The following is a 23,860-nucleotide window of genomic DNA, read 5'->3' on the forward strand; positions in this document are numbered from 1 at the left end:
GCAAGTAAGCAGCAGTAACAGCAGAACAATTACGAATTGGCTAGTGCAGTTTATATTGTGAGTGGAAACTTAGTATAAGTTATTACACTAATAACATTTAAGAAAAATTACTCTAATTATATCCACCCTAGAGGTTATTGCTGGTATTATCAGTGTAGCTACGTACAGGTAAATCTGCCCTATTGACAAGAAAAATCCCTTGTCTAATGTTGGCCGGAGTGTTTTTTATCAGAGCAAATGCTGTTTCTTTGTGATGTGTCAGATGTTTTCCAAACAGACAGGAAGCCTGAAGGCATATATACTAAGTGACTCTTAGGCACTCAGTGGAGGATACCTTGGCTTTATTCAGGTATTTGAGACTGAAGAAGATTGAAGAATATTGTTACCTAATACAAGTTGAACACATTTGTTTTAGACTACTTTAACACTTACATGCTTGGTTAAACATGCTTTGATTAAACAAATGTTAGTCCAGTACCACTCACATGATAGCTCTTTTTCTCCATGTATTGTTGTCTACTTGTTTTGTCATTGTACGATGTAGAGGTTTGGTGTAGGTAGATACCAGAGTAGACAGCATCAGATAGAACAAGTTGACCAGTCCAAAGTCATTGTGATATGATGGAAAGATCCCAAATGTTACAATCTGAAAAGAGGAAGAAATTAATCATAGGAAGTAATTCCTGGGTGAGAAAACTGTTTCTGCGAAAGATAATTGATAAGTATTTAATTGATAATTTCTTTGCTTGTGTCCAGTGCCCTTTCTGGTGTTGAGCCATTCACAATGCTGAACTCAAAGCCTTGTGACTGGCTTTCTTCAAAAGACTCCTAGAGTTTCACAAAATGTGAGAAACCTTTAAATTTAACTTCTCTGAATATGGCAGCTCTTTTAGTACTATCTAGAAAGTTAGGGATTCATTTTCTTTGCCTCTATCCCCAGAAACATCAACTCTAAGTTAAAAAGCAAAAACCCCATAAAACTTGAAGGTGCTTAAACTGCTATAATTTGCTTCCATATCAGGTCATGTAGTTAAGTTCTCACCTGCTTCCTGAAGTGGAACTTAGATTTGCAGGACTCTCTGTGAGTCTAACCAGGGTGCTTGAAGGGTAAGAATAGACAATGGTTATGAATGAAAAATAACGAGAGAATGAAATTTGTATATAATGTCTGTGTGTGTTCTCCCTCTCCTTCTGATCCATTTCTCTTCTGGGTCTCAGTTAAATGAAGCCCAGTTGGATTAAGTGGGCTGAATCCAAAATTGAGGTAATGTGATATAAATTGCACTCATTTAAGAAGAAGCCAGTTCATGGGGCTCTGGTTTTTAGTTATCTGCTGGGCACTTAAAGATGTAAAATAAAATGGGATTTCAGCTCATTAAAATTGCTTATAATGTCTTACCATTAGGAATCTAGTAGCTGAAATTGTATGTATTTAGTCAAACGATCGTGTGTTCTGAGGTTAAGAATATGCATTATTCAGGGGAAGGCATTAATACTGAAAAGATACGCTTCTGAGAGTTTTATAATCTCAGCTTCATCTCAGAAAGTAAGCATCAGCAAAAAAGAATTAAAAAATCCAAGCTTATCAAAATATGCATGCTCTATCACGTGTCAGCTTTGAAGGCAATACAGTCTGAAATGAGACTTTTGCAAAGCTCTGCTGTGGTAATGGTTTTTTTGGAGTAAAGTCAAGCCTTACAAATGCATGAGAAGTTCATTGAAAGTGTCTACATGTGTGTGGCTAGTGTCTTGTCTAGTTAGCATAGTAAAAGCTGTTTTTCTGAGTTAGGAAACATGGGTTGAATTCTGTGGGGTTTTTGTTGTTTTTGTTTTGTTTTTGATTAGTTTCTACAAGAACAATGAAGACAGTTGCTGGGTGAATTGGTGAACATAGGTACCAAGAGATCTGGAAGGAAAAGGCTGAACAACGTTTTTCCTCCTAGTGCAGTATAGAGTTTCGACTTCTATGTGATAAAAATAGAAGAGTTATTTCACTAAAAGTTCRTTTTCCTGGCAGAAAATTGATAAGTAATGAGTGGGAATGCAAAATACCTTCCACTCCTCACCCCTACCTTGAGAGTGATATTTGGGTATTTATGTAACTGAATGAAAATATAGGACTTGTATAAACTATTAAGTGCAGGGGGTTTTGCCTCCAATGCAACAGGATCACTGCAGTGCTAAGCCATATTTTACTAGGTTGCAAAGAAACGTAGYATGAGCTTCATAGGAGTTTACTGTTTTGTGACTAAGTTATCTTGATAATAAGGATGGAAACCTGTATGAACTGCTGCTTAAATGATTTTAAACCTTTTTAAATAGAATAGGCAAGTCCTTTGACTGCATGAAGACCAGGTCCTAACCTTTAAAAAAAATTAGGTCACCTTCTGGCTACTCAAGCTTTCTTTTCCATTTACATTTCCTGAGTACTCCATATTGATTGTGATTATTTTGGTACTATGAGGCTTTCTTATATGCCGGAGTATTTTGCGAGGGGACAAACTGGGTTGTGAAATGAGCATCCAAATGGCTGTTCATACCACCTAGTTAGCATGATGCTTGTGCCAAATTCTTCTTTCTTTTCAGGGTTTCTCTCCACAAAATTCTGTTTTGGCTAGGGGATCCTCCCTTTAAGGGCTGTGCAAGTTTCTGTATGGCAGAAGGTGAAACAGTTTCTACAGCAGTTGTATCTAGTCATATGAAAAAGAGAGACTTGTACTTCATCTCACACTCAGAATTCTGCTCATTTGCAAACTCTAATACATGTTAGTTGGTACAATCTCTTTCCTCAAATCAGAAATTTGAGCTGCCTTTCTCAAGCCTTGGGTAGACTGCACCCTTCACAGAAATTCCCTCATTTATGGTGATCAAGAACTTCTACAAGACAGTATGTTTCTGTTTGGCTTCTCCATTGGCCTCAAGAGTCGTCTTTGAGGTCCTTGTTATAGTGGCTTGCCTCTAGGAGATGTAGATTGTGCCTTATCTGTGTGACTGACTAGCGAAAGATATCTGTTCACAGATTCTTTTGTGCATTTATTATTAGCCTCAAAACATAGATGGTGTAGAAAAGCTGAAATGGGAATTTATAGGCTACCTTGTGTTTTTTTCAGAGTTTGTGTACTCTGAAATAGAGGCCAGCCCTCACTGACAGTCTGATAACAGCAATTAGAACTTGCATGTCAGACTGCTGCCTGGGTGCATGCTGGTGTAGTGAAGGTCACTTAGAAGAAAGTATTCCACGTCTAATCTTGGTCTTTCCCTCTTCCTTTTCTTAGTTAGTCAGGTCCTCATTCACTTTGTGGAAGGTCTCATTCCCTCTACTCTCTGGAGGGAGAAAAATAAGTGGTTACCATTTCTTCTTTCCCTTTTGACTGTCATTGACAATTGTGACAGATGGTTTTGGAGATACACATGTAAAGGAGTTTTATGCATAGTATCTCTTTACAACATCCTTGAGCTTAGGCTGTCAAAACTTGTCAAATGTTCCTACATCATACTGCAGGCACCACATCCAAGTTCTGCTAGATATCACTTCAGTGTTTTTACAGTAAGCAGCTCCAAAGCAATGTGAGAGAGCTTGTTCTGCACAGAAGTGTTCAGTTCTAATCAGTCTGCCATCAAATTGTAGTGGTAGTGGACCTTCAAGTTTTAAACTATGCAAGTATACAATGATAGCAGGCATAATTCCTTATGCTGTGAGTGGGAGATCAAGGACTGTAAACCATGAAGCATCCTTGGAGAATGCAGCCACCAAGAGTTTGATTTCTCTGCCCCATTTCAAGAAGACCTAGTTTTTTGTTTCAGTAGACCTCTCGGCCTTAACTTTTTTTCTGGTGGCTTTTATTTGTCCTGTAGGTAGTAAAATACATGCATCTTCTCTGGCTGATACCTCTGTTTCAGCTAAGCTCTGTAAGTTAGGCAGGACATTGTACCATGTATCCCGTTGGCCTCACCCTGGCTGAAAGATTTGGGACAAGACGACCCTTGTTCCTGAGTGCTCATTTCCTGTAAGAGATCTTTTTTTTTTTACCCATCTCTTGAAGGAAATATTTTACTGGGCTGATTATGCAGTAACCTGTCTTTGCTTATTATCTATCTGTCTAATTATTGAAGATTAAGGATTAATCCTTAAGAATTCTCCTCACACTTTTTATCTCCTTAAGAGAATACTGGGAAACACAAGGTAAATGAATCATGTAGGATACTATCTAAGATTTAAAATAATAGCAAAGTAAACTTCTAGGGCTGATTGCTTGTGGCACATGTGTTCACATGAACAATTCATCTTGAGGAGCAACATCGAATGATAAATAACTCTTGCTTTGGTAAATAATTTGAGATTCTGTGCTTTATTTGGAAACACTTGTTGTATCAGGCAGCCGGTCTTAAGAGTTCTATCCAAATAGTTATTAGAGGATTGCTGTACTAAACACTTTTCCAATTAAAAACAAACAAAAAATTAAAATGAAGCCATTAATTTTGCCCATTTGGAAACTGTTCAGTATTGTTCATTCTTTAAAAAAAAATCAGTTTAACTTTTTCTATGATTCAAGATGAGATCAGATTTCAAGGTCTTGCATTTTTACACAGGATGAATGCTCTGGCTTTTTATATGTTATATTAAATGTTTGAAAATGGGTATGGTGAATGACAGTTTGAAAACCTTGACGTGCATTAGATACTGTTTAACAGTATTTTACTTCTATGTAGGTTCTTCTAAAGAAGGAGGAGCTGGAGCTGTGGATGAAGATGACTTTATTAAAGCGTTTACAGATGTTCCTACTGTACAGGTAAGGTGCTATGCATGCTCATTTTTGTTTTCAGAAATATGCTATTTGCAATGCTATGTGTTAGCTTACATTTAAAATTTTTCTTTTAGAATATTACAGTCTTTCTTCCACTTATTAGTTACCAAACAGCCTCCCTTTTTTTACTTTCCTATTAATTATAGTCACTAAAATCCTTTTCTTAATTTTTAATTTTAATTTTTAAGCTTTTCTTACTCTTTTTTTCTAAGGAACTACTGAAAATAGTTGTACTTTTTAATTCTGGTAATAAAAGGTTGCCCTAAGGCTTGGAAAATTTAGTATTGCAATTTCTTGAGATAATCAACTAATAATAACACAGGCAAATAAATTAAAAAGCAAGAATAGTATTTTTCAAATGTGAATGTCTGAATTCTAATGAAGTGTGTCTGGCATGAATGTACTCATCTGTAGCAATACTTAAAAAAAAAAAATTAGGGCTTTATTTGAATACTAATGAAACCTGTTAGATGCTGAGTTCTTAGTTAAAAGGTCAGGGGTTTTTTATTATTATTTTTAATTGGAAATTATGCAGGAATTACGCATTTGGTACTTTTACACAGTTGGGCCATCTAAGATGTTTGCATTTTCAAAGACCTACTTTGAAAAAGTTTTCCTGGAGCTGCTGAGGTGTGGAAGACGACCATAAACTCATTGTCAGCCACAGTTCCCAAATGCCAGAAAGATTTTTTTATGACTCTTCTCATGATACACACTTTTGCTTTATTTTTATTTCCCAAGTTGATAGTATAGGTATTTGCTAGATCTCCTTTTGTAGGCAGAAATACTTTGTGTTTATGAAGGAACACTTTATCTCTCTGGTTCCTGTCGCATTGAGCAAATCTTTGTCTCTACTCTGTAAGAACTTTGTTTCTTCTTTGCCTCTCTGAACTATTAAGAATTCTTTGGAGGGCAAATACACAAAACTCTCATTATTACTTATCCCCATTATGTTGAACAGAGCCATATTCCACAGCACAGAAAATGCACTGCCTGTAATTTGATGCTTTAATATTTGCAGGCCCAAGCAGGGCCTAATTGCTCAAGTTGGTTAATAACATTGTGAGAACAAAAGTGGGATAACTGCATGTTGTTGACCAGTATATGTGATCTGCTGTCCAACAGTGCTGGATGATTTAGGAGTAAGTCGTTCCTACATTGCAAGAGGTAGAGGAAAAAGACCCACTTATTCTTACTAATCTGGCCTGAGTTGAGATGGGGAGACAGGGGAGAAAACTGTAGCTGACCCCCAAATAACTTGTATTTTCAAGTCCAAGCATTTGGGATAGACCTGCTGGCCAGGCAAGATAAATAATTTTTAGTATTCTTCAGAATAAGGGTTTCCCGTTGTCCAACTTCATTTTTCTGGTTGTAGATGGTCTCCAACGTTTCAAAAAGAAGGCAGGTGCTGTGTTCTGAAACCATGTTAACTATTAAGAAGGGGAGATATTTCTTTGCTAAATCGTGTGATGAAAAAACATTTATCACCTGAAATTTGCCAGCTTATTCTGAAAGCAAGGGAAATTTGTCAGATAGAAGAGGGAGTTTTTTGTACATTATTGGGCCCATTTCTGTGTCTGTTTTCATTTCATTCAGTTTGTGTGTATTTTACTTGTGTCTTCAGTGAAAGTAAGGGAGAGAACTATATTATGGAAATATGGATCTGATTTGAAGCAAAGATTCAGTGTCTGTATTGATCATTTCAATCCAGATCACTTACAGTGTTTGTTTAAAAACCTCCAGTGGTGGAGGCAACCTCCAGTTGCTTTTCTAGTAACCTGTTCCAATTACTGTGCTCGTCATTAATATTTTAGGGACGACATATTGTTTGCTCTAATTTGTATTTGTGCTTTTAATTTTTCTGTCTTTGATATTGCATACTTTACTGATGTGTGTGCATGTTGCCCTCTGATGGATAAAGACTGTTTATGAAGAACATAAATGATTTTGAGATATAGTCTCAAAGGTCTGTGTGCTAAAAAGAGAAATTCTTTATTTGCTGTACTGCAGGGATAGGACAATACCTCAATATTTAGTATTATAACCATGATGTTTTTACAAGTTTGTTTTTTCACTTATGTTTAAATTGAAGAAGAAAAAAATCTGTGTTCGGGTTATTAGGGCTAACATTCATTAATAGCTGGAGTGTTTTTCAAAACAAATCTAATTGTTTTTACAAAAGTCTGGTGTGGGAACTTATAAACAAAAATGCATTACATCATTGACTTCAAAACACAATTTCATCTTGGCCTTGTAAAAACATAATTAAAAAGACAAAAAAAAAGATTAAAATACCTTTTATTTCTCTGGAACTAATGGAAGTATGGAGACCCTTGACAGTTTGTGATATTTTCAGTGGAATTATAGTTTTAATTTCATGACAAGATAAAATTACACCATATACTAAATTCCTGCTTACAATGCCAGTTTGAACAACTGAAATTGCATAGGTCCAATTCCATGATTGCTGGGTAATTAAAGAAAAAATTAAACTCTTTGCCTAGGCACGCACATAGGGCTAATTTAAACTATTGTACATGTAAATTGTGCTTGTCTATTGCCTGGCACAGTACAGTCCGATGGCAGTAACTGCAACTCTCAGACACTGATAATACATCAATTGACAACAAAAGTCCTATTTTTGAGTGTCCACTCAATGAGACAGAGCTTTTGAACGGTATTTGTAGCTTGACCAGAATCTCAAACTAAGTTTAAAGTTTGTGCCAGAGTTAAACAGATCTCATAGCTGCCACCAAAAGGTGTGATCCTGCTTTCCTTCCTGTTGTACTTCACTTCTTTGYTGGCCTAGTTGCTGAGTTGACAGAGAAATCTTTGCCTGCCTTCTCGTAGGATTAGCTTTCTGTTGGTTAATGCAAGGTGGGTGATGGTAAAGGTGGAGCGTCTGAGGAGTTTGAATTGTATCATAGCTTTCAATGATGTTAGGGTGACTTTAATATGAAATTATGTCTTTAGTTAACCACTGACCACTCCCTTCTGCTTTTAAAAGAAAACTAAAAATTTCCTTTTGATAAAGGAAGTTTAATTTGATAAAGTGGCTTACCAAGAAACATGTAATATTTATTTTTAGCAGTATGATACCTATAGAATTAGTGTTAGAGTAAATGTGTAATAAGTATTCTACACTACCCATATACAAAAGTATATTAAACGGTGGTACAAAAAGCATTTTCGGTTTTGTGGGTAGAGGAGTAGAAATTCTGTTACACTTGGACCCACTGTTTTCCCACTGTGTTATTAAATCCTTCACTTTTTAAGTAAATTGTGTATCAAATGTTTACCGATTTCTAATGAAGAAGAAAACAGTAATTGTGAAGAATTGTTTTGTTTTGTTTTTTAAGGAAGGAAGCAGTCTGTCCCCTGTACAGAATTGCAGTTCCTTCCATGGTGCTCCCTGAGAAAGCTTACACAGCTGTGGGGTAATAGAAATGTCAATTCTGTGGGTAAAGCATATTCAGAAACAAATTGTTTTCTGCGTGACAGTGAAGCTGGCCTAGGTGCTCCAACTCTTCTGTGTCCGTTTTGGCTCCTATGCTTCTTATGCTATAAACTAAATATGCAGATGGCTTAGGACCTGAATGTCTTCCCCCTTGCAGTAGGAAGTACAGAGACCCCTATAACCAGGTTCTGTTATTAAAACATTGGAGGAAAAGTAGGAGGCAGTAAAGAGTCTGGGTTCCATTCATTTGATGTACTCAGGGATATCAAAAGCTAGTCTTTGTTTGTAAGGACTCTTGCAGTAATTTCAAGTTGTCCAGGAAAATGAGATATTTAGTAGAAAATATGAGTTCAACTTAACTGTACAACAGAAGAGAGACATTCCCAAGCATTTTTGCAAAAAAATTGAAAGACAGAGCATTGTGTTCAAGAGACCAGTGTCAAAGCTCTTTGGCGGTTTGTGCAAAGCAAGGTGTCCTAACCTTTGGTCCTTGTTTCTCCTACACACTCTGTGCTCTCACATATACTAAAATTCTATCTTGGACTCTTCTGACAGTTTTCACTGAAATAATGAGTGAGCATCAGGTGCCTAAATGTATGCCCTATTGTCATCTTAGGTGGTACCTAAGGTACCACACTGGTGTCCAGCTGCCACTGTAGAAAGGCATGAGTCTCCCTCAAGTCCAGCATCATCGCTGCCAACCTCATGTGGATGTTTCAGATGCAACTCAGATGGCACTAGATGCCTGTGCATGGGCAGCTGATCTGAGCCCAGTGTGTTAATGTAAACAACTTTGGATCCAAGAAATAGGAAATCTCTAGCTGCAAATACCTTGTTGACAAAATTAATGCCAGATCAAGTTGCTGGTCAGTAATTTGCTTCATATCCTCTTCAACTTGTGCTCCATTGGTATGTGGCAGCAGGGGAAAAAAAACAACTTTAAATTTTGCATATTCAGTGGAAGCAGAAAAGAGCATCCTGTGGCTTATGTCCATGAGAGTAAAAGGGAAATCAGTTTCTTTCTGATGAAAATATATTATTAATATTAATGTGATTACTTTTCACTCTTAACTTCTTTAGAAATCCACTATTGCACATGCACAGCAAAGTTATTAATAGATGTGTTCATTCATGTATTACCAAATAATGGCTGATGCATGAGTAGGTCAACCAGGCTTCAGTTTTGCTGGAAATACTATTTAGATGATAGAGAACTCCAGTTGGAGGGGACTCCTTAAATTTACTTATTGATTGCTAATAAATGGTAGGCTTGGAAGACTAATCCATGTAGAAGTTATTGAGGTCTTAATTTATTTTTTCAGACACATTTATTTGCAGTGTTGACTAGCAGGCCAGTTAGATCCCTATAGAGCCACACAGCCTTGTAATGAGGAAGAGAATACCTGCACCAAAGGAGTTTTGTCAGGTTAAAATCTGTTGGTTGAGTGTCATTCAATTTTATTATTTCCAGACTTTAATCCTTTTATTTTAATAGTGGGTAGGAAAATGAAATTAAATTGCAATAATATGTTGACAGATTATCTAAAAGTTCTACTAAAAGTGTTGAATAATAATTAGAAAAAAGAGGATAGAGTTAATGAAACTCTAGATATGGTTCAGTCATCAGAAAGAGGAAAAATGAGATACTGAGGAAAATGTTGATTCTTCAGCCTTTTTTAATGAGTATTCATTACTCAGTGATACCCTCAGAGATTTACTATAAAATGCGATTATACCTGTTATGCGTATGTGGTTCTGTGGAACTCTTAGGGGAAGATTCTTCAGAATTGTAATTTTGTTTTCAACCTAAAGCTAGTTTCCTTCATCAGGTAAACTGGAATATTATCAATTTAACTATTTTGTGTTTTTAATATTTCAGATCTATTCTAGTCGAGAACTTGAAGAAACGTTAAACAAAATCAGGGAAATCCTCTCAGATGACAAACATGATTGGGATCAACGAACTAATGCGGTAAACATTTTTATCTGGTTTCAGGTTTGGGTGGGTGTATTTTATAAAACACAGGTAAGTAGTTGTTTTAAAACATTTTTCTTAAGTAATACAGTTCAGAAAATCAAAGAAGCTTTCATTCTAGATTCCTAAATTTTGAGTTTCCATGTATCAAATCATTTTGGAATAAGCTTGAAAAAAATATTTTAAAATGCTAAAATGTATTTTGTTGATGTTTAAGTGGTAGCTTTTCCAAAAGCTATTGTGTATGCTTCAGTTGGCATCTATGCAAAAAACATGTTCTGCAGGTAAACTACAAGCATTGATACCTCTTACGTGTGTCTATGATAAATCTCACTTACATGATTAAAATATATATGTGTATGTGGCATTTGGATTTTTTTTTTATCAGGCTTGTGGTATCTGAGTAGGAGTTTGGAAACATGTTTATGAACAGAATTATGCATTTGTGTATTTGGAGACTGTGCTCTGAGACTTTTTAGCTCTAGAATTTAATAGAATTTATTACTTTTTTTTTTTTAGTGTTCCCATGTATTTCAAAATGGTACTTTGTTTTAAGTTCAGTATTGTTGGTTGAGGTAGTTTTCAACTTTTTGTGATCTGCATTTTATGGAGACAGTTGCACTTTAATGCTGTTAGCACAGGTGTCTCAAGAACTCTTTCAAATCTTTTGATGCCAGAGAAATGCATGTGTTTCAGGTGCTCACAAACATTTTCACAATTAAGTGGATACTATTTTTATTTAGAAATACATATTGGTAGTTTGCGAAACTAAATGCCTTAAATTTTTTTTAGCTCAGGAAAGTTCGGTCATTGCTTGTTGCTGGAGCTGCACAGTATGATGGATTTTTTCAGCATTTGCGGTTGTTGGATGGTGCTTTCAAGCTGTCAGCCAAGGATCTCAGATCCCAGGTGGTTAGAGAAGCATGCATTACTGTAGCGTAAGTATAGTTTATGTCCGTTTGTGTACGTTGGTTGGTTTTTGTGTGAACTTGAATTTAAGATGCTTTGAGTGTTGCAGGAAAGGTTATGTTTTTGGATTGTTGTACACTATAATTGGCTAAAGAGTGAAGTCAGGCTCTGAAGTTGTAGAGACAATGAAGAAACATTTTAAATGTATTTGTTCTCTTAGGTGATAAATATATTGATAATCCTGTAAAATATTATATTTGAAGAACAAATTAGCATAATTAAACTGACCATTTAACACAAGTTAATACAACCTGCTGTAAATGCTGTTTCTTACTATCTTGAGGGTCAGTCTTGGAAGCATGTAGAAGTTTTGCCTGCATTATAAAAATATAAAATCTCAAGTATTAACTTTTTTCCTTAAGATTTTAGCTTAACATACTTTCAAAGTGTATTAAAAAGTAGAAATACTGTGATGTTGTATATGGACATGAGAATTTCAGGCTTTCAAATTGTGGTATTTATTTTCCATTATGAAATTAATAAATAACAAAAATGTTCCACAAATCTTGCGTTTCCAATGAGGCAAGGATTTGGAAATCATGAAATTAAGAAATTCTGTTGTTTGGAAAGCTAAATCTGTGAAATGTACAATGAATTTTGTTGTTTTAAGAGTAATAAATAGATTTTTATTAAACAGTTTTATTTCTTTTTCCTAAATAGCCATCTTTCAACTGTTTTGGGAAACAAGTTTGATCATGGCGCTGAAGCTATTGTGCCTACTCTTTTTAATCTGGTTCCCAACAGCGCCAAAGTAATGGCAACTTCTGGGTGTGCAGCCATTAGATTTATTATTCGGGTAAGTGTTCCTCTCTTATTTTGCTCGATAGAAATATTCAGGTAATGAGTCTTAGCAGAGATATTACCAGTTCTCAAATATAATTAGAATTTACTTAACCGTTCTTTAAAATGTTTATTCAACAATGGAGAAGTAATTTTTTGGACAGGAGGGCAAATATTGCCTATTATTGATACCAATCAGCAACATTATTCTGATAAAGATGGTGGAATAGGTATGAAAAGCCAGTGTGTTTTCATTATTTTTGTAGTGTGTAAATTGTCAAAAGGCAAGTGTATTTCAAAGATTACCTGCCTTTTTGCAAAAAGACAAAGTAAGTAAATAGTCAACAGGCTAGTAATGGATTCTTTAAAACGGCGTTTCTTTTGTCATGCGGGGGTGTATATATACACACACACTCAAACTCACACTTGGAACCAGAAACTCATGATAGGATATTGAAGAGGCCAAACATATGTGGATCAATTCAGAAGGGACAAGTTCATGGAAGAAAAGTCCAAAAGAGAGATTTAAATCTCTGTTGTGAGAGCATTTTAAGCTGCTGACTGCTTAAAGGAGGAAAGGGAAATACTGCATGCTGGCCCTGTTTTTAATTTCTGTTCCTAAGCATCTGTTACTGACCAGGGTCTGAAACAAGGTATTTGTCTATATTTTTTAGGATCTGCACTGACATTTTTTGTTTCAGATAGAAATGGGGAGTTGCCTGTAGTTTCTACATTAAAAGCTGTGTGGTGTTCTCTAGTTCTTAATGCTAGGCACTTACTGCTATTCACTATGATCTCATTCACACTCATAATTTTGTAGATTGTTAGAAACTTAAGTAGTTTAATCACTTGTGCATTGTATTGCTATCTTCAGTATGTTCAGTATTTATCATTCTGTCTAACTACGCTTCTAAGAGCATGCTCTGAGACTCTCTGCATTGCCTTTGCATCAGCTGCTTGTACCAAGAACTGTAGGTATTTTTCTCCTGAGTCCTATAGTGCACTGTGAGATGGCTCATGGCACAGAGTTGAGAGAGGAGGAGGGAGTACAGCCTTACATAGAATGATTAAAGTTGTAAGAGAAGAATATCATTTGCAGTAGTATTAGAGAAGCTCAGATTTGTAAGAAAATAACCCCGTCTCATTGCTTGTAGGAGCCAAATCAAGGGCTAGAACAGAAAAGCAGCATGAAGTAAAATTCACTGAATATATTAAATTGGCTTTATTGGTTCAGTTTAATTGAGGAAGAGCCTATGCCAGGCATAGCGGCCCTGATTTTGTTTAAATTTCTGTTATTCTTAGCTGTAATTTAATGTAATAGATAGGATTTTCTTGCTTCCGTGTTTCCAGTCCATTGTGTTCAAATACCAAACAAATAAATGGGTTATGCAAGGTGTTCTGACAGTCATAAGATTCCAGTTTTAATAGAAACAGAAAGAAATGAATTCCAGAGTCAAAGGCAATTCATTCCTACTTTCCATGGACTTTTGTCCTTTGGATTAAATTAGGGATTGTGAAGGAAAGTGTGTGATCAGTCAGATATTTAGAGCCCAAATCATTATGGCTTGTGGAGTCAGAGCTATGCTTATAAACTCCTACCAGAAACCACTGACCAGTTCACCAGAACCACCAGCCAGTTCAGATCCTGATGCTTTAGTGTCTTATTGCTGTGAGAGAGAGCTCTCACTGGAAAAGAGGGAGATTGCGTTAAGCAGTTTATCTTTCAGTGGTCTTGAAGAGCTCTAGCTCATCTTTGCCCCTTTACTGGATTTCACCTTTCTTTTCCGGGTAGTTTTTCAAAAGTACGGTATAGGTGGCTCCAAAGATTTGGAACATACAGGTTTCTCCATCTGTAAAAAATGCTGTATTCTTTCCTCCATATTTGCTTATTGTGCACTTTCTGGCAGTCATGCGCCCCTTTTAAATTTGGAAATAGTATAACATACAAATAAAACACTGTTTATCAGCAGGAAAAAGTATAACCGTTAGGCTGTTCTGGATTTCTGGATTCATTCCCTCATAATTCTGAAGTTGGCAGTACTCTGAAAGCTGATAATTGTCTTTTTGCTTTAGGTGATTTGTGTGTTTATATCCTGTAACAATAATCCAAGGAAAAAAAATGATACATGAGATAGTAAGAATTGTTTAGTACTGTAATCTTTAAGCAGTTTGATTTTTTTTTTTTTTTTTTTTTAATACTCCACTATTTCATAGTGTATTGGGGATTGTTTTGAAGTTTATCTAATGTATTTAATCAGGAAAGGAATAAATGAAAGTGGATTTGCTGAACCATGTTACTTTTACTGGGAATTAAAATGGTATTACTTTGTGTCCACAGTTAGTTAAGATAAGTAAGGCTGCTTTAATTCTGAATAAGAGTATTGCATAGGGATTTAATGTAGTTTATCTTTATCCATTTTAAATGGTAATTCAAGGGTTTTTCTTTGAGTCTTCCCATGAGCATATTGTAGGTGTTTCCATAGAGATTCTACAAGTAAGTTTGCTTTTATATGGATTACGTGTCATGCATTTATTTCATTGACATTTTTTGCATTAAAAGCAATTTGGTCTTTCCAGCACTAGCTATCTCTATTGATTGATCCCTAAAAGAATGCTCACAGTTTTAGATTGACAGTTTGCTTTTTGCTCTATTACCCAGTTTTTGACTGATATATCTATTGCTTTTTTTTTCTTTTTTTCCTGAGATGAAACTGAAATAACATCAGTTTAGAACTCCTCTGAGGAAACAGGGTTTCTGAGCTTTCATTTGTGACTTCTGATAGTTAAATATCTTGTATCACAAGATGGTTATTGATGGCATTGGAAGTGCTTCTTGTTTGATTTTCTTAAAAAAAAAAAAAAAAAGTTTAATGAGTCATGCACTAGTAGCAGCAGTCTCCACTTAATAATATTCTACATCTAGTTTCAGTACACATTTTATATGATATTGTAATTTTTATCATCTTGCTAACTTTGGATTAATTAGTACAATAAAAATTCAGGAATGCTTTTGTCACTAACTGCTTTGTCCTATTTTTTTCCAGCATACCCATGTGCCCAGACTTATTCCTTTAATAACAAGCAACTGTACCTCAAAATCAGTTGCAGTTAGAAGGTTAGTGTATTCTAAATAGCAAATTTTTAAATCGTTACTTTTTAAATATGATGGTATGAATACATGAAACTATTATCTAATAAACTACAAAAATGAGTTTCAGCAATGTTATTCACCTGGATGCTGTTGAGGAACAGTGTTTTTTCTGACATATAGGGAGGACCTACACTGTATTCTTCTGCAGAATTTATTCTAATTTAAAATGTTTGTAACACTTGTTGAAAGAGTACCTTCTGATTTAAAACCAGAAGTAAGAGCAGCTGTAGTTAAATCCATGTTTGTCTAGCTAATGAGAATAAATAACATGGGTTTTGAGAGGCATTTGTGTGCGTGATACAGGTGTGCCTGTCTTTGCAAAGAACCAGCCTGAGCTTATTAGCTGCAGTTAGCGTCAGCCCTGCCAGGCCTAGTGAGATTAGCTCCTGCAGAAGCACTGCTGCGTACAGTGTTTGCCAGCATGTTGCTCTCTCCATTCCAGGAGGACTTCCCAACTCTTGTACAATGCAGTTTGAAAGCAAGGAGCTAGGCTACATCTAATACTGTGCCCAAAATAACACTGGGGAGTGTGGCTTTGAGGGACTGGCTGTTATCTTGGATAGGACGTGGTAGATCAGGCCATTGCTGTGTTGGACAACTGAGGTGCGTCTTCAGCAAGCTGAGGTTCCGAGAACAAGGTCCTTGAACGCTTGGATTAGCTCTTGATGAAGTCATTTGGGGTCTGACAGTGTTGCTTTCTGCACAGAATCTCACAAAAGCAGTTAGGCTGTTTCTGGACCCAAGTTAGCCCTGAAAGTTGTGCAGCTATGTATATGTAAAAGATAGTTTGAGCACCTAAACTATTTACTTGGTTGGGGCCAAGTTGTCTTTGCATCCAAAGCAAGCATAATCTGAGCCAAGGTTATACTGACCTCCCACGTCTTAGGGTTTGACTGCAAGACAATATACATTCCTCCTCTGCCTTCACTTCCCGTAGCTTTGCTAAGCAGCCGTTAGACTTTGGGTAGTTTTGCTGCTGCAGTTTACAGTCCAGTAAGCAACAATGAAGGTGGCCAAAATTGTGTTGTTTTCATACTGATTCCATTACTTTGTAAAGACAAGGCAAAAACTAAATCATTTGTAATCATGAAGAAACTTCTTAAGCCTTTCACAATTTTTGCCATGTTTTATAGGTGTCCAAAGGCTTTGGGTAAAACAGATATGAAACCTGCCCCTTCAGAACAGGTCAAAGATGCAACAAAGCCAGAGAAAGTAGTAGTCCCAGACAAAGAATAGAGACCACTACCTTTCAGAAGACTTGATACCTACAACTTCCTAATCTATATCAGTTTGATTTGTTTACTAGCATCTAGCTTCAGACATATTTCAAAGTATGCTTTTTGCTAATGGGTGTCTGCTAAATTGTCAAAAACTCTGAATTTATAATAAATTTAATTATATAGATTGTTTTGTACAGTGCCAGCAAATCTTTGACTTTCTGTATGCATGACCTTGTATTAATGGTTTTATGTTTTCACTTATGCTATATACTCAGTAATGACAGATGAAAGGATGAGGGTAGAATCTGGGAAAAAAGTAAGTGCTATAGAAACATTATTGGGTGATTTAATAGCTGAATATTTAAAGTAGTCTTTTTTTGCGTATTAAGATTTTATAGTAATTATATTTCCGTGTAATTGTTAAACTTTTTAATATTTGTCTGATCCTTTGGGGCTAATAAAACTAATATAGCATATGTTTAAAACATCACTTAATAGATAGATAGAAGCGCATAAATTTTTTTGAAGTTCAGGATTAGTTAGCTTACATATTCACTTTGTGTACAGAGTTTGTAAATTTTTCAATAAGCAGACCAATGTCCTGATTTGGCAGATAAATAGACTTTTATTTTATGTATTTGTTTTCCACAGGGGGAAGGAATGAAGTTACTGTTAATTCCACAAGCATATTAGAGAAATGAGTACTAATTGTAACTTTCTATCCTGTCTTTTTAGGCGCTCTTTTGAATTTTTAGACCTGTTGTTACAAGAGTGGCAAACACATTCACTGGAAAGGTATGGATAAATGTATTTTTTTCCCAACTGTAAACTGTTAATAATTTTTAAATTAACTGTTAATGAACAGAGTGATATTGTCATGATCTGAAATAATTTGACAAGGAAATTGTTGTCTGATATAAAGCAAATTGGAACCTTCTGTCTAAGTGAGTAAAGGTGTTAGCCAGTTTTGAGCCTTTGGTATGAAAATACATGACCATATATTACTTTCCATGAACGCACATGTAATACACCAGGTGGTCTGAATCAGTTTGCCACAAAGTTGAGTTTAAAAAATGTTTCATAGTGATGCGTGATTTGCGGTAAACTCCCTGGAGTCTCGCTATGCAAGCTCATAGAAGTTTTTTTCCCCATCTGTAGTGCCTTGTGTGGATTGTTTTTTTTTGTTTTGTTTTTTTTTGGTCCAGTTACACTCACTTAGCAGCTTTTTTCCTACTGGGACTTTTAGCAGAGATTCCAGTACGACAGATTTCTCTTTTCTACTCAATTGTCTATTTTCATGAAAACTGTAAGTAGAATATCTCAAAGCGATTGGAATCTGTTTTTAAAGGATGTAAGTAAAAGCTACTTAACTGAATACTAAGCAGTCACAATCAGTCTAACACTACCTCTCAAACTGTGTGCTCTAATACAAGTAAATGGTAGTGCGAAAAGTGTTAGCCCTATTTCACATATAAGGTACTCGACATGAAGACATGAACTGATTTTTCTACACAGTCACAGTCTATAGCAGAACTGGGAACTGAACTCAGCCACTGTAACACTAGGCTGGTACTGAAAATCCTAGATCATTCTTACCTAACATTGTAATGAGATGTTGTGGGCAGCAATATTTTTCATTTTTGACTACTAGGACTGTGTTTTGAGTAAACAATCATTCTGAAAGCATTGTTGTACTGTATATCGTTATGTTGTTTCCTTCAGTGACTGGTCGATCCAAATGAATTGAATATTAAAATGTGTATGTGTGTTTACATATATTTAGAATTACAAAGAACAAGCTTAAGAGGCATTTAAATTTTTTGTTTGCTAACGATGCAAAAAAGTGTGTGTTATTCTGTTTTGTAGCACCTCTTGCTCCTGATTTGCTTTAAAATTAAGCTGTTTCTGCCTTGATGATAGGCTTTACTTTTCCAGAAAACATAAATTCCCCATTCAGGTAAAGAAATAGCTGGGAGCTTTCTAGTCTTCTACAGAAGGTGTGGTTATGTCATAAGTGTACTTAAGCATTTACTTCATATCTTGGAAAGAACTCACTCTGTGGGCTGTCTTTTACTTAGAAAAATATTAATTAATGGGTAAAACTTCTTTTAGAATTGAATTTGGAGTAGTTAAAGGTAGTATGAAGAATGTCTGTCTTCTAGGCATGCAGCTGTCTTGGTTGAAACAATCAAGAAGGGTATTCATGATGCTGATGCAGAGGCAAGAGTGGAGGCAAGAAAGTAAGTTTTGACTGTACTTATTGCTCTGAAAAATGGCAGATTTTATATGAGGGATAGAAGGTTTTAAATAGTATAATATATATCAGCTATAGTTAGCTGCTCACGTCTGAAGAAGAGGGCACAAGTTAAGTAGAAAATTGATGTTTCTGCTTTCTGAGTCTTGAGTTAATATCTGCTTTGTACTGAGAAAGAAAACAGTTTAAAAGCTTGGGGCCATTAATAATGTTTCAGAGAGTTTGAGGATTCTAGTGAAAGAGGAGTGATAAAGACTGATATTGTTGCATAATCATTCACTTTTTCCGTGAATTAAGTCATTGAACAACTACAGTACTTTCACAAATAAGCAGACCAGAAAAGAATTTCTCTTGCTTCCCTATAGGAACAATTACTAAGACTTAGCAGTAAACTTGAGAATTTCAGAGGACAGAAACACTAAGTTGTTTTGAAAAAATCAATTCAGTCAATTAAGCTGGTTTCTTTTATGACCTAGTGGGTGTATTATGTGTGGTATATATTTCTGCTCTGGTTTTCTTTCTCTGTCATCCCTAGTTCATTCTGCAGTCTTTCACTTCCTGACTGTATATTTTTAAGAAAAACCTAGAACAATTACATTTGGTCGTTCTTTTATTTTGCAGGGCTTATCTGGGTCTTAGAAATCACTTTCCTAGTGAAGCAGAGACTCTGTACAATTCTCTTGAGCCTCCCTATCAAAGAAGCCTTCAGACCTACTTGAAGAATTCTGGCAGTATAGCATCTCTCCCTCAGTCAGACAGGTCATCCTCCAGTTCACAGGAGAGCCTCAAGTAAGAGTCACTTAACTGTTTGAGTCTGACCAAACATAAAAAGTTTCTCTAAAGCACATGAGCTAGGCTCCTGTGGTGTGCAGAAAAGCTGCAGTTGTACTTCTGTCACTTTTAATATTCACATTCTTAAAATTCTTTTATTGTGCTCTGCAACATGACAGTGTTACTCTAGCAAGGTGGAAAATAATGGCATATATAAACTTGAATTTGGCAGACTGTGCTTACTCATCTATTTGTTCCTTACTAGCCCCTGTTGCACCAAAGGATCTTTAAGGTTTGTGTATTGAAGTATTGTTGCTTGTCCAACAGCATGGTAAAAGAAATAAGTTTAGGAAAAAAATTATGGTACCACTTCTTTTCATCTCTTTCCTCTGGAGGTATCACAAAGAGACATTGACAATGAGATTCATTCAGATCAGAGGTCATTTTTTATTCTGTCTTCACAGTATCGGGTATTTCATGACTGCTGGTTACTAGAGGGTGGGCCTGTTCTGTAGGCAATGGTGTGTTAAAATGTGCTGACAGTCTTGAGCTGATTAGATTAAAGCTTGCTTAGGTGCCAATAGCAAAAGAAATCAACTGGCTTTTTTAGTAGAAATGTAAAGCTGGGAGTAGTAGTATGTGGTGATTTTATCCTTTAAATTATAGAAGGGATCCTCAAAGTATGTAAGATTTCAGTTCAAATTCTTCATTTCCAAAGCAAGAGAACTGGATATTTGCTTACTTTTGGCTTGAAAGCAAAGACTGCTTCCCACATATTCAAAATTAAATTTTTTGGGACTGGCACCTTAAATACCAGTGCCTTTCCCTCTTCTGTGTCAAATCTTATCTTCAGTATGATATTTGTAATTATAAAAGCATTTTTTTAATAGTTATTGTAATGTAGGTTATTGCTAACGCTTCTTTTTTCACTAACAAATGTTTATTCAGAGATTAATTACTCTTGCTTGAATTAATTTAATCTATATTTCCTACTTAGAAATCAAAAGGCTGTTAATGAGTTACTAATAACAAAATGTTAAAAACTAAATTACAGAGAAACTAGAGTCTTACAGTATTAAATCCTTAGGTAAGTGTTACTCCCTGTGTTACAAGATGTGTACCTTGCCAATTGTTTGAAGGTAAACAATACAGAATGGGAGGAGTAAAATAAGAGAAGCAAAAGCAATCTGATACTCGAAGTAATTAACTTTTTAACTGAGTTTTCACTAATTTTGCATTTAAATGCATCTTCTTTTCCCTGTCTTACTCCCAAAATTTTTTTCTGGCTTCTACAATAGATGCTGAGTTCTCCCTGCATATATTAGAGTAGGAAATAAGGGTGCTGAGTTTGTTGTGTTTGTTTGTTTTAACATCTGATCTGCTATGGTTGTTTTTGACGCTGTGAACTTGCAAATCTTACAAATCCATTGATCAAAATGGTTTTAATGCAGTGGGATTTTGTTATAAGGCTGAGAAAGATTATCATCATCAATCCAGCCAAAAGCAATTGAGCCTAAATGAAAACCTAATTTTTGTAACAGTTTGAGTTGCAAAAGAGGTTGTAACAGCAGAATGTTCTAAGTGTTACTATCTCAGCCCTATCCATCTTTCATGGTCTAACTAGACCTCTGATTTAAAAAAAAAAAACAAACCCCCTGCTTTTTACCTTCTAAGTAAAAAGCAAAGGAACTATTGAAGTTTACTTCTTTTTGATCATTGTTCATATCATTATGGAAGCTCTGTGAGGATTTTATTAAATCTAGAAAGAAACTGACTTCATGTAGTGAGATCCCTTCAGAATCTGAGGCTGTGCAAAAGTACTAATCAAGCCGTTCTGAGGGTCCCCTTGTCTAATTTACTTGGGTGGCTTTGGCAACTTCCATGTGATAACAGTGGTATTTTAAGTGGGGATGGGAGAAGGGAAACGTGGTGACTTGTGCCTGCAAAACAAGCTCTGCCTATAGAAAGCTGCTTAAATGAAATGTCATTCACAGTAGATGGTGCAAGTGCTGAAATAGTAACAGTGTTTTCTGAGCCTTCTTTTTGGTGCTTGTTGTAAGGTCAGAATGTGCCCAAGAGATCTGCCTGGGCATACTGGACTTAACTCATTGTATTTGCAGCAAAATAAGTGGTAATATCTCCAAAACACTGGTTATTGATGTCAGAAAAGCAGGTATCATTCATAGTAAACTGCAAACACATGATTTTCTGTGAGGAGTTAGATAACAATGCTGTCATCTACATTATCACTGAGCTAATAGCTCAGATACATACACAGTATTATGCATCTCTCTTCTCTCTGCTTTTTGATATTAAAATTAGGGAGTATTTTTACTAAAGCTGAGACTGTAGACTGCAAGGTTATAATTTGAGTGTCAATGAAATTACTACAAACCTTCCCAGTCAGATAAATGTTTAGATGGCTACAGATGAATCAATGAATAAAGTATTATGCCATTCACTGTTTCCTACCTTCATCCTTCATCTTTTTTTTGTTTTTGCTTTTCTCTGCTCCCTCTTACTGCATGCTAGCCTTTTGAACCAAGCAAAGGAAGGGTTTACGGTTGAACTTGAGTAGACCAAAAGATTTCACTTCAGCAGCTACTCACTTTGGCAGTAAGAGTATAGGGAAATGGAGAGAAAACAGAGGAAAGACATGCTTCTTCCCCTTCTTTTATAAATTAGAGAGGCCTCTAACAGTCAAACAAGGGAAACTCAATCCAGCTACTTTGAAGTTCCAGCATGTTTCTTCTTAATTTCTAATTTAATTCTTTGGGGTATAGGACTGGAGGAGGCTTATGAGTCATACGCATGTTTTCCTTGTTATTGCAGGCAACCTACTTCACATAATTCCTTTCATTATAGATCAAGATCTTTTAGTTTAGCTCCTGCTATTTTTGTTTGACAGCTGATTTAGAAGATCATCCCTGCAGTTAAAACCTTGTAATGGCCATCTTAAACGTTTCTATGACCAAATCTGGAATGCCTGAACTTTGGGTTAGCACAATATGTCTGCTAATTAGCAAGAGATTAATGCCTTATAATGAACATTTAATTTCATAAAATTAAAAAAAGATCTGATAAGATGATGGTGTTTTCCTTATCATTCTCTATTTAATATGTTTATCTGAAATGTGCAGAGACAGTAGAAGGGAAAAAAAAAACTTTTTTTTCTTCAGATCATTGTGTAGTGTTGCTTTTTGTATCAGATACATGAGCTGTATTTTATTAAAGCCCTTATTTATTGGATTTGTTTATTTTTTTTTTTATAGTCGTCCTCTATCTTCTAAATGGTCTGCAGCCAGCCCAGCAAGCCTTGCAGGCAGAGGTATGCTTATTGCTATATAATGCACAATTGTTTTTAATGTTGTTTTAGTTTAAATAAATAAAAATTAAATGCAGCTTACAATTGTACAATCTTTGCCATTTACCCTGTTACACAATTGAATAATGACATATGCTTTAGCTTTTACATATTTTTAGTTGTTGCAAAATTGCAATCTGTTACCAAATACAAGACATTATCGGCTATGTATTGCCGCTGTTAATTTTGTTTCTTGAAGTTTTCTCATTGACCGGTCATTCTAAAAAGAGCAAGACATTCTATGATCTATTTATGACTATTAGGCTTATGGCAATTGGTAATGAAGAATTGTCATACCTCTGATCTGTTCTAGCATAGCTGCTGTTTCTTATGAAAAAAATAAGCTTGTAATTCAAACCGTTTAATTTTGTCAGAGTTTTCAGAATTGAATCTATCCATTCTCTTTTCTCATTATTTCTTTGTAACTCTTAGTGAGTAAATCATTGACTCCTTTTTACAAGTGGCCAGTTATTGTGAGTGCTTGTTTTCTGAATACCTGAATTGTTAAGAGGGAGTCAAGTTTTGAAAACATGCACCAATGGCTAAAATTAACTGAGCTGAATAGTTAATATTCAGCTAATAATGAGAGATGAATATAAAAATATTTTACAGAAGATTAGGCCCTCAATTAATTCAAGGTAGGCATTTAACTTGTCCAGTTTCTGTATCTCTCTGACGTCAGTTTCTTAGCTGATGTGTGGAAATAATACTTGGCCCAGCATCACAAGGGACACTGAATTGCCCTGAATTTGTGAAACATTCAGTAATGTAATGAACAAACCACATAAATGTTCACAATTGTCATTTGTATTACGGTGGGAGCAAGTAGTTTGTATAGAGCAATGTTAAAATTTCATACTGAATGAAGATGATGAGAATACTATAAAATAAAAAATACTGGATTGATTCTACGTTTGAGTATAGTTGTGTGAAATGATTAAGACTGGAAAATGAAGGGAAAAAAAAAAAAACCTCATGAATTAAAGTATTAGACCAGCTGGACAAATCAAGGACTTCGTTCTTTACCTGAATTTCAAGGCAACACCAGGTCTAGCATTTCAATACCTCTTGGCCATGTGTGTTTGCTTTTAACCTTTTAATAATACTGTGTTTA

The 23,860-nt window shown here is 35.5% G+C and overlaps 1 protein-coding gene across 12 annotated transcripts in view; it reads left to right on the top strand.

Annotated features, from left to right (window-relative positions):
- CLASP2 (cytoplasmic linker associated protein 2) overlaps window positions 1-23,860 on the top strand; it is a 153,306-nt gene that overhangs the window by 72,879 nt on the left and 56,567 nt on the right. For all 12 annotated transcript variants that reach the window (XM_026081301.1, XM_026081289.1, XM_026081295.1 and 9 more), the window contains 9 exons: window positions 4,711-4,790; window positions 10,142-10,234; window positions 11,030-11,175; window positions 11,867-12,002; window positions 15,031-15,101; window positions 17,093-17,152; window positions 18,520-18,597; window positions 19,233-19,400; window positions 22,655-22,710. In XM_026081301.1, the coding sequence (XP_025937086.1) occupies window positions 4,711-4,790; window positions 10,142-10,234; window positions 11,030-11,175; window positions 11,867-12,002; window positions 15,031-15,101; window positions 17,093-17,152; window positions 18,520-18,597; window positions 19,233-19,400; window positions 22,655-22,710 (888 nt within the window). The remainder of the gene's footprint in view (window positions 1-4,710; window positions 4,791-10,141; window positions 10,235-11,029; window positions 11,176-11,866; window positions 12,003-15,030; window positions 15,102-17,092; window positions 17,153-18,519; window positions 18,598-19,232; window positions 19,401-22,654; window positions 22,711-23,860) is intronic.

This window comes from Apteryx rowi, unplaced genomic scaffold (genome assembly GCF_003343035.1).
Source record: "Apteryx rowi isolate R43461 unplaced genomic scaffold, aptRow1 scaffold_540, whole genome shotgun sequence".
NCBI lineage: Eukaryota > Metazoa > Chordata > Aves > Apterygiformes > Apterygidae > Apteryx > Apteryx rowi.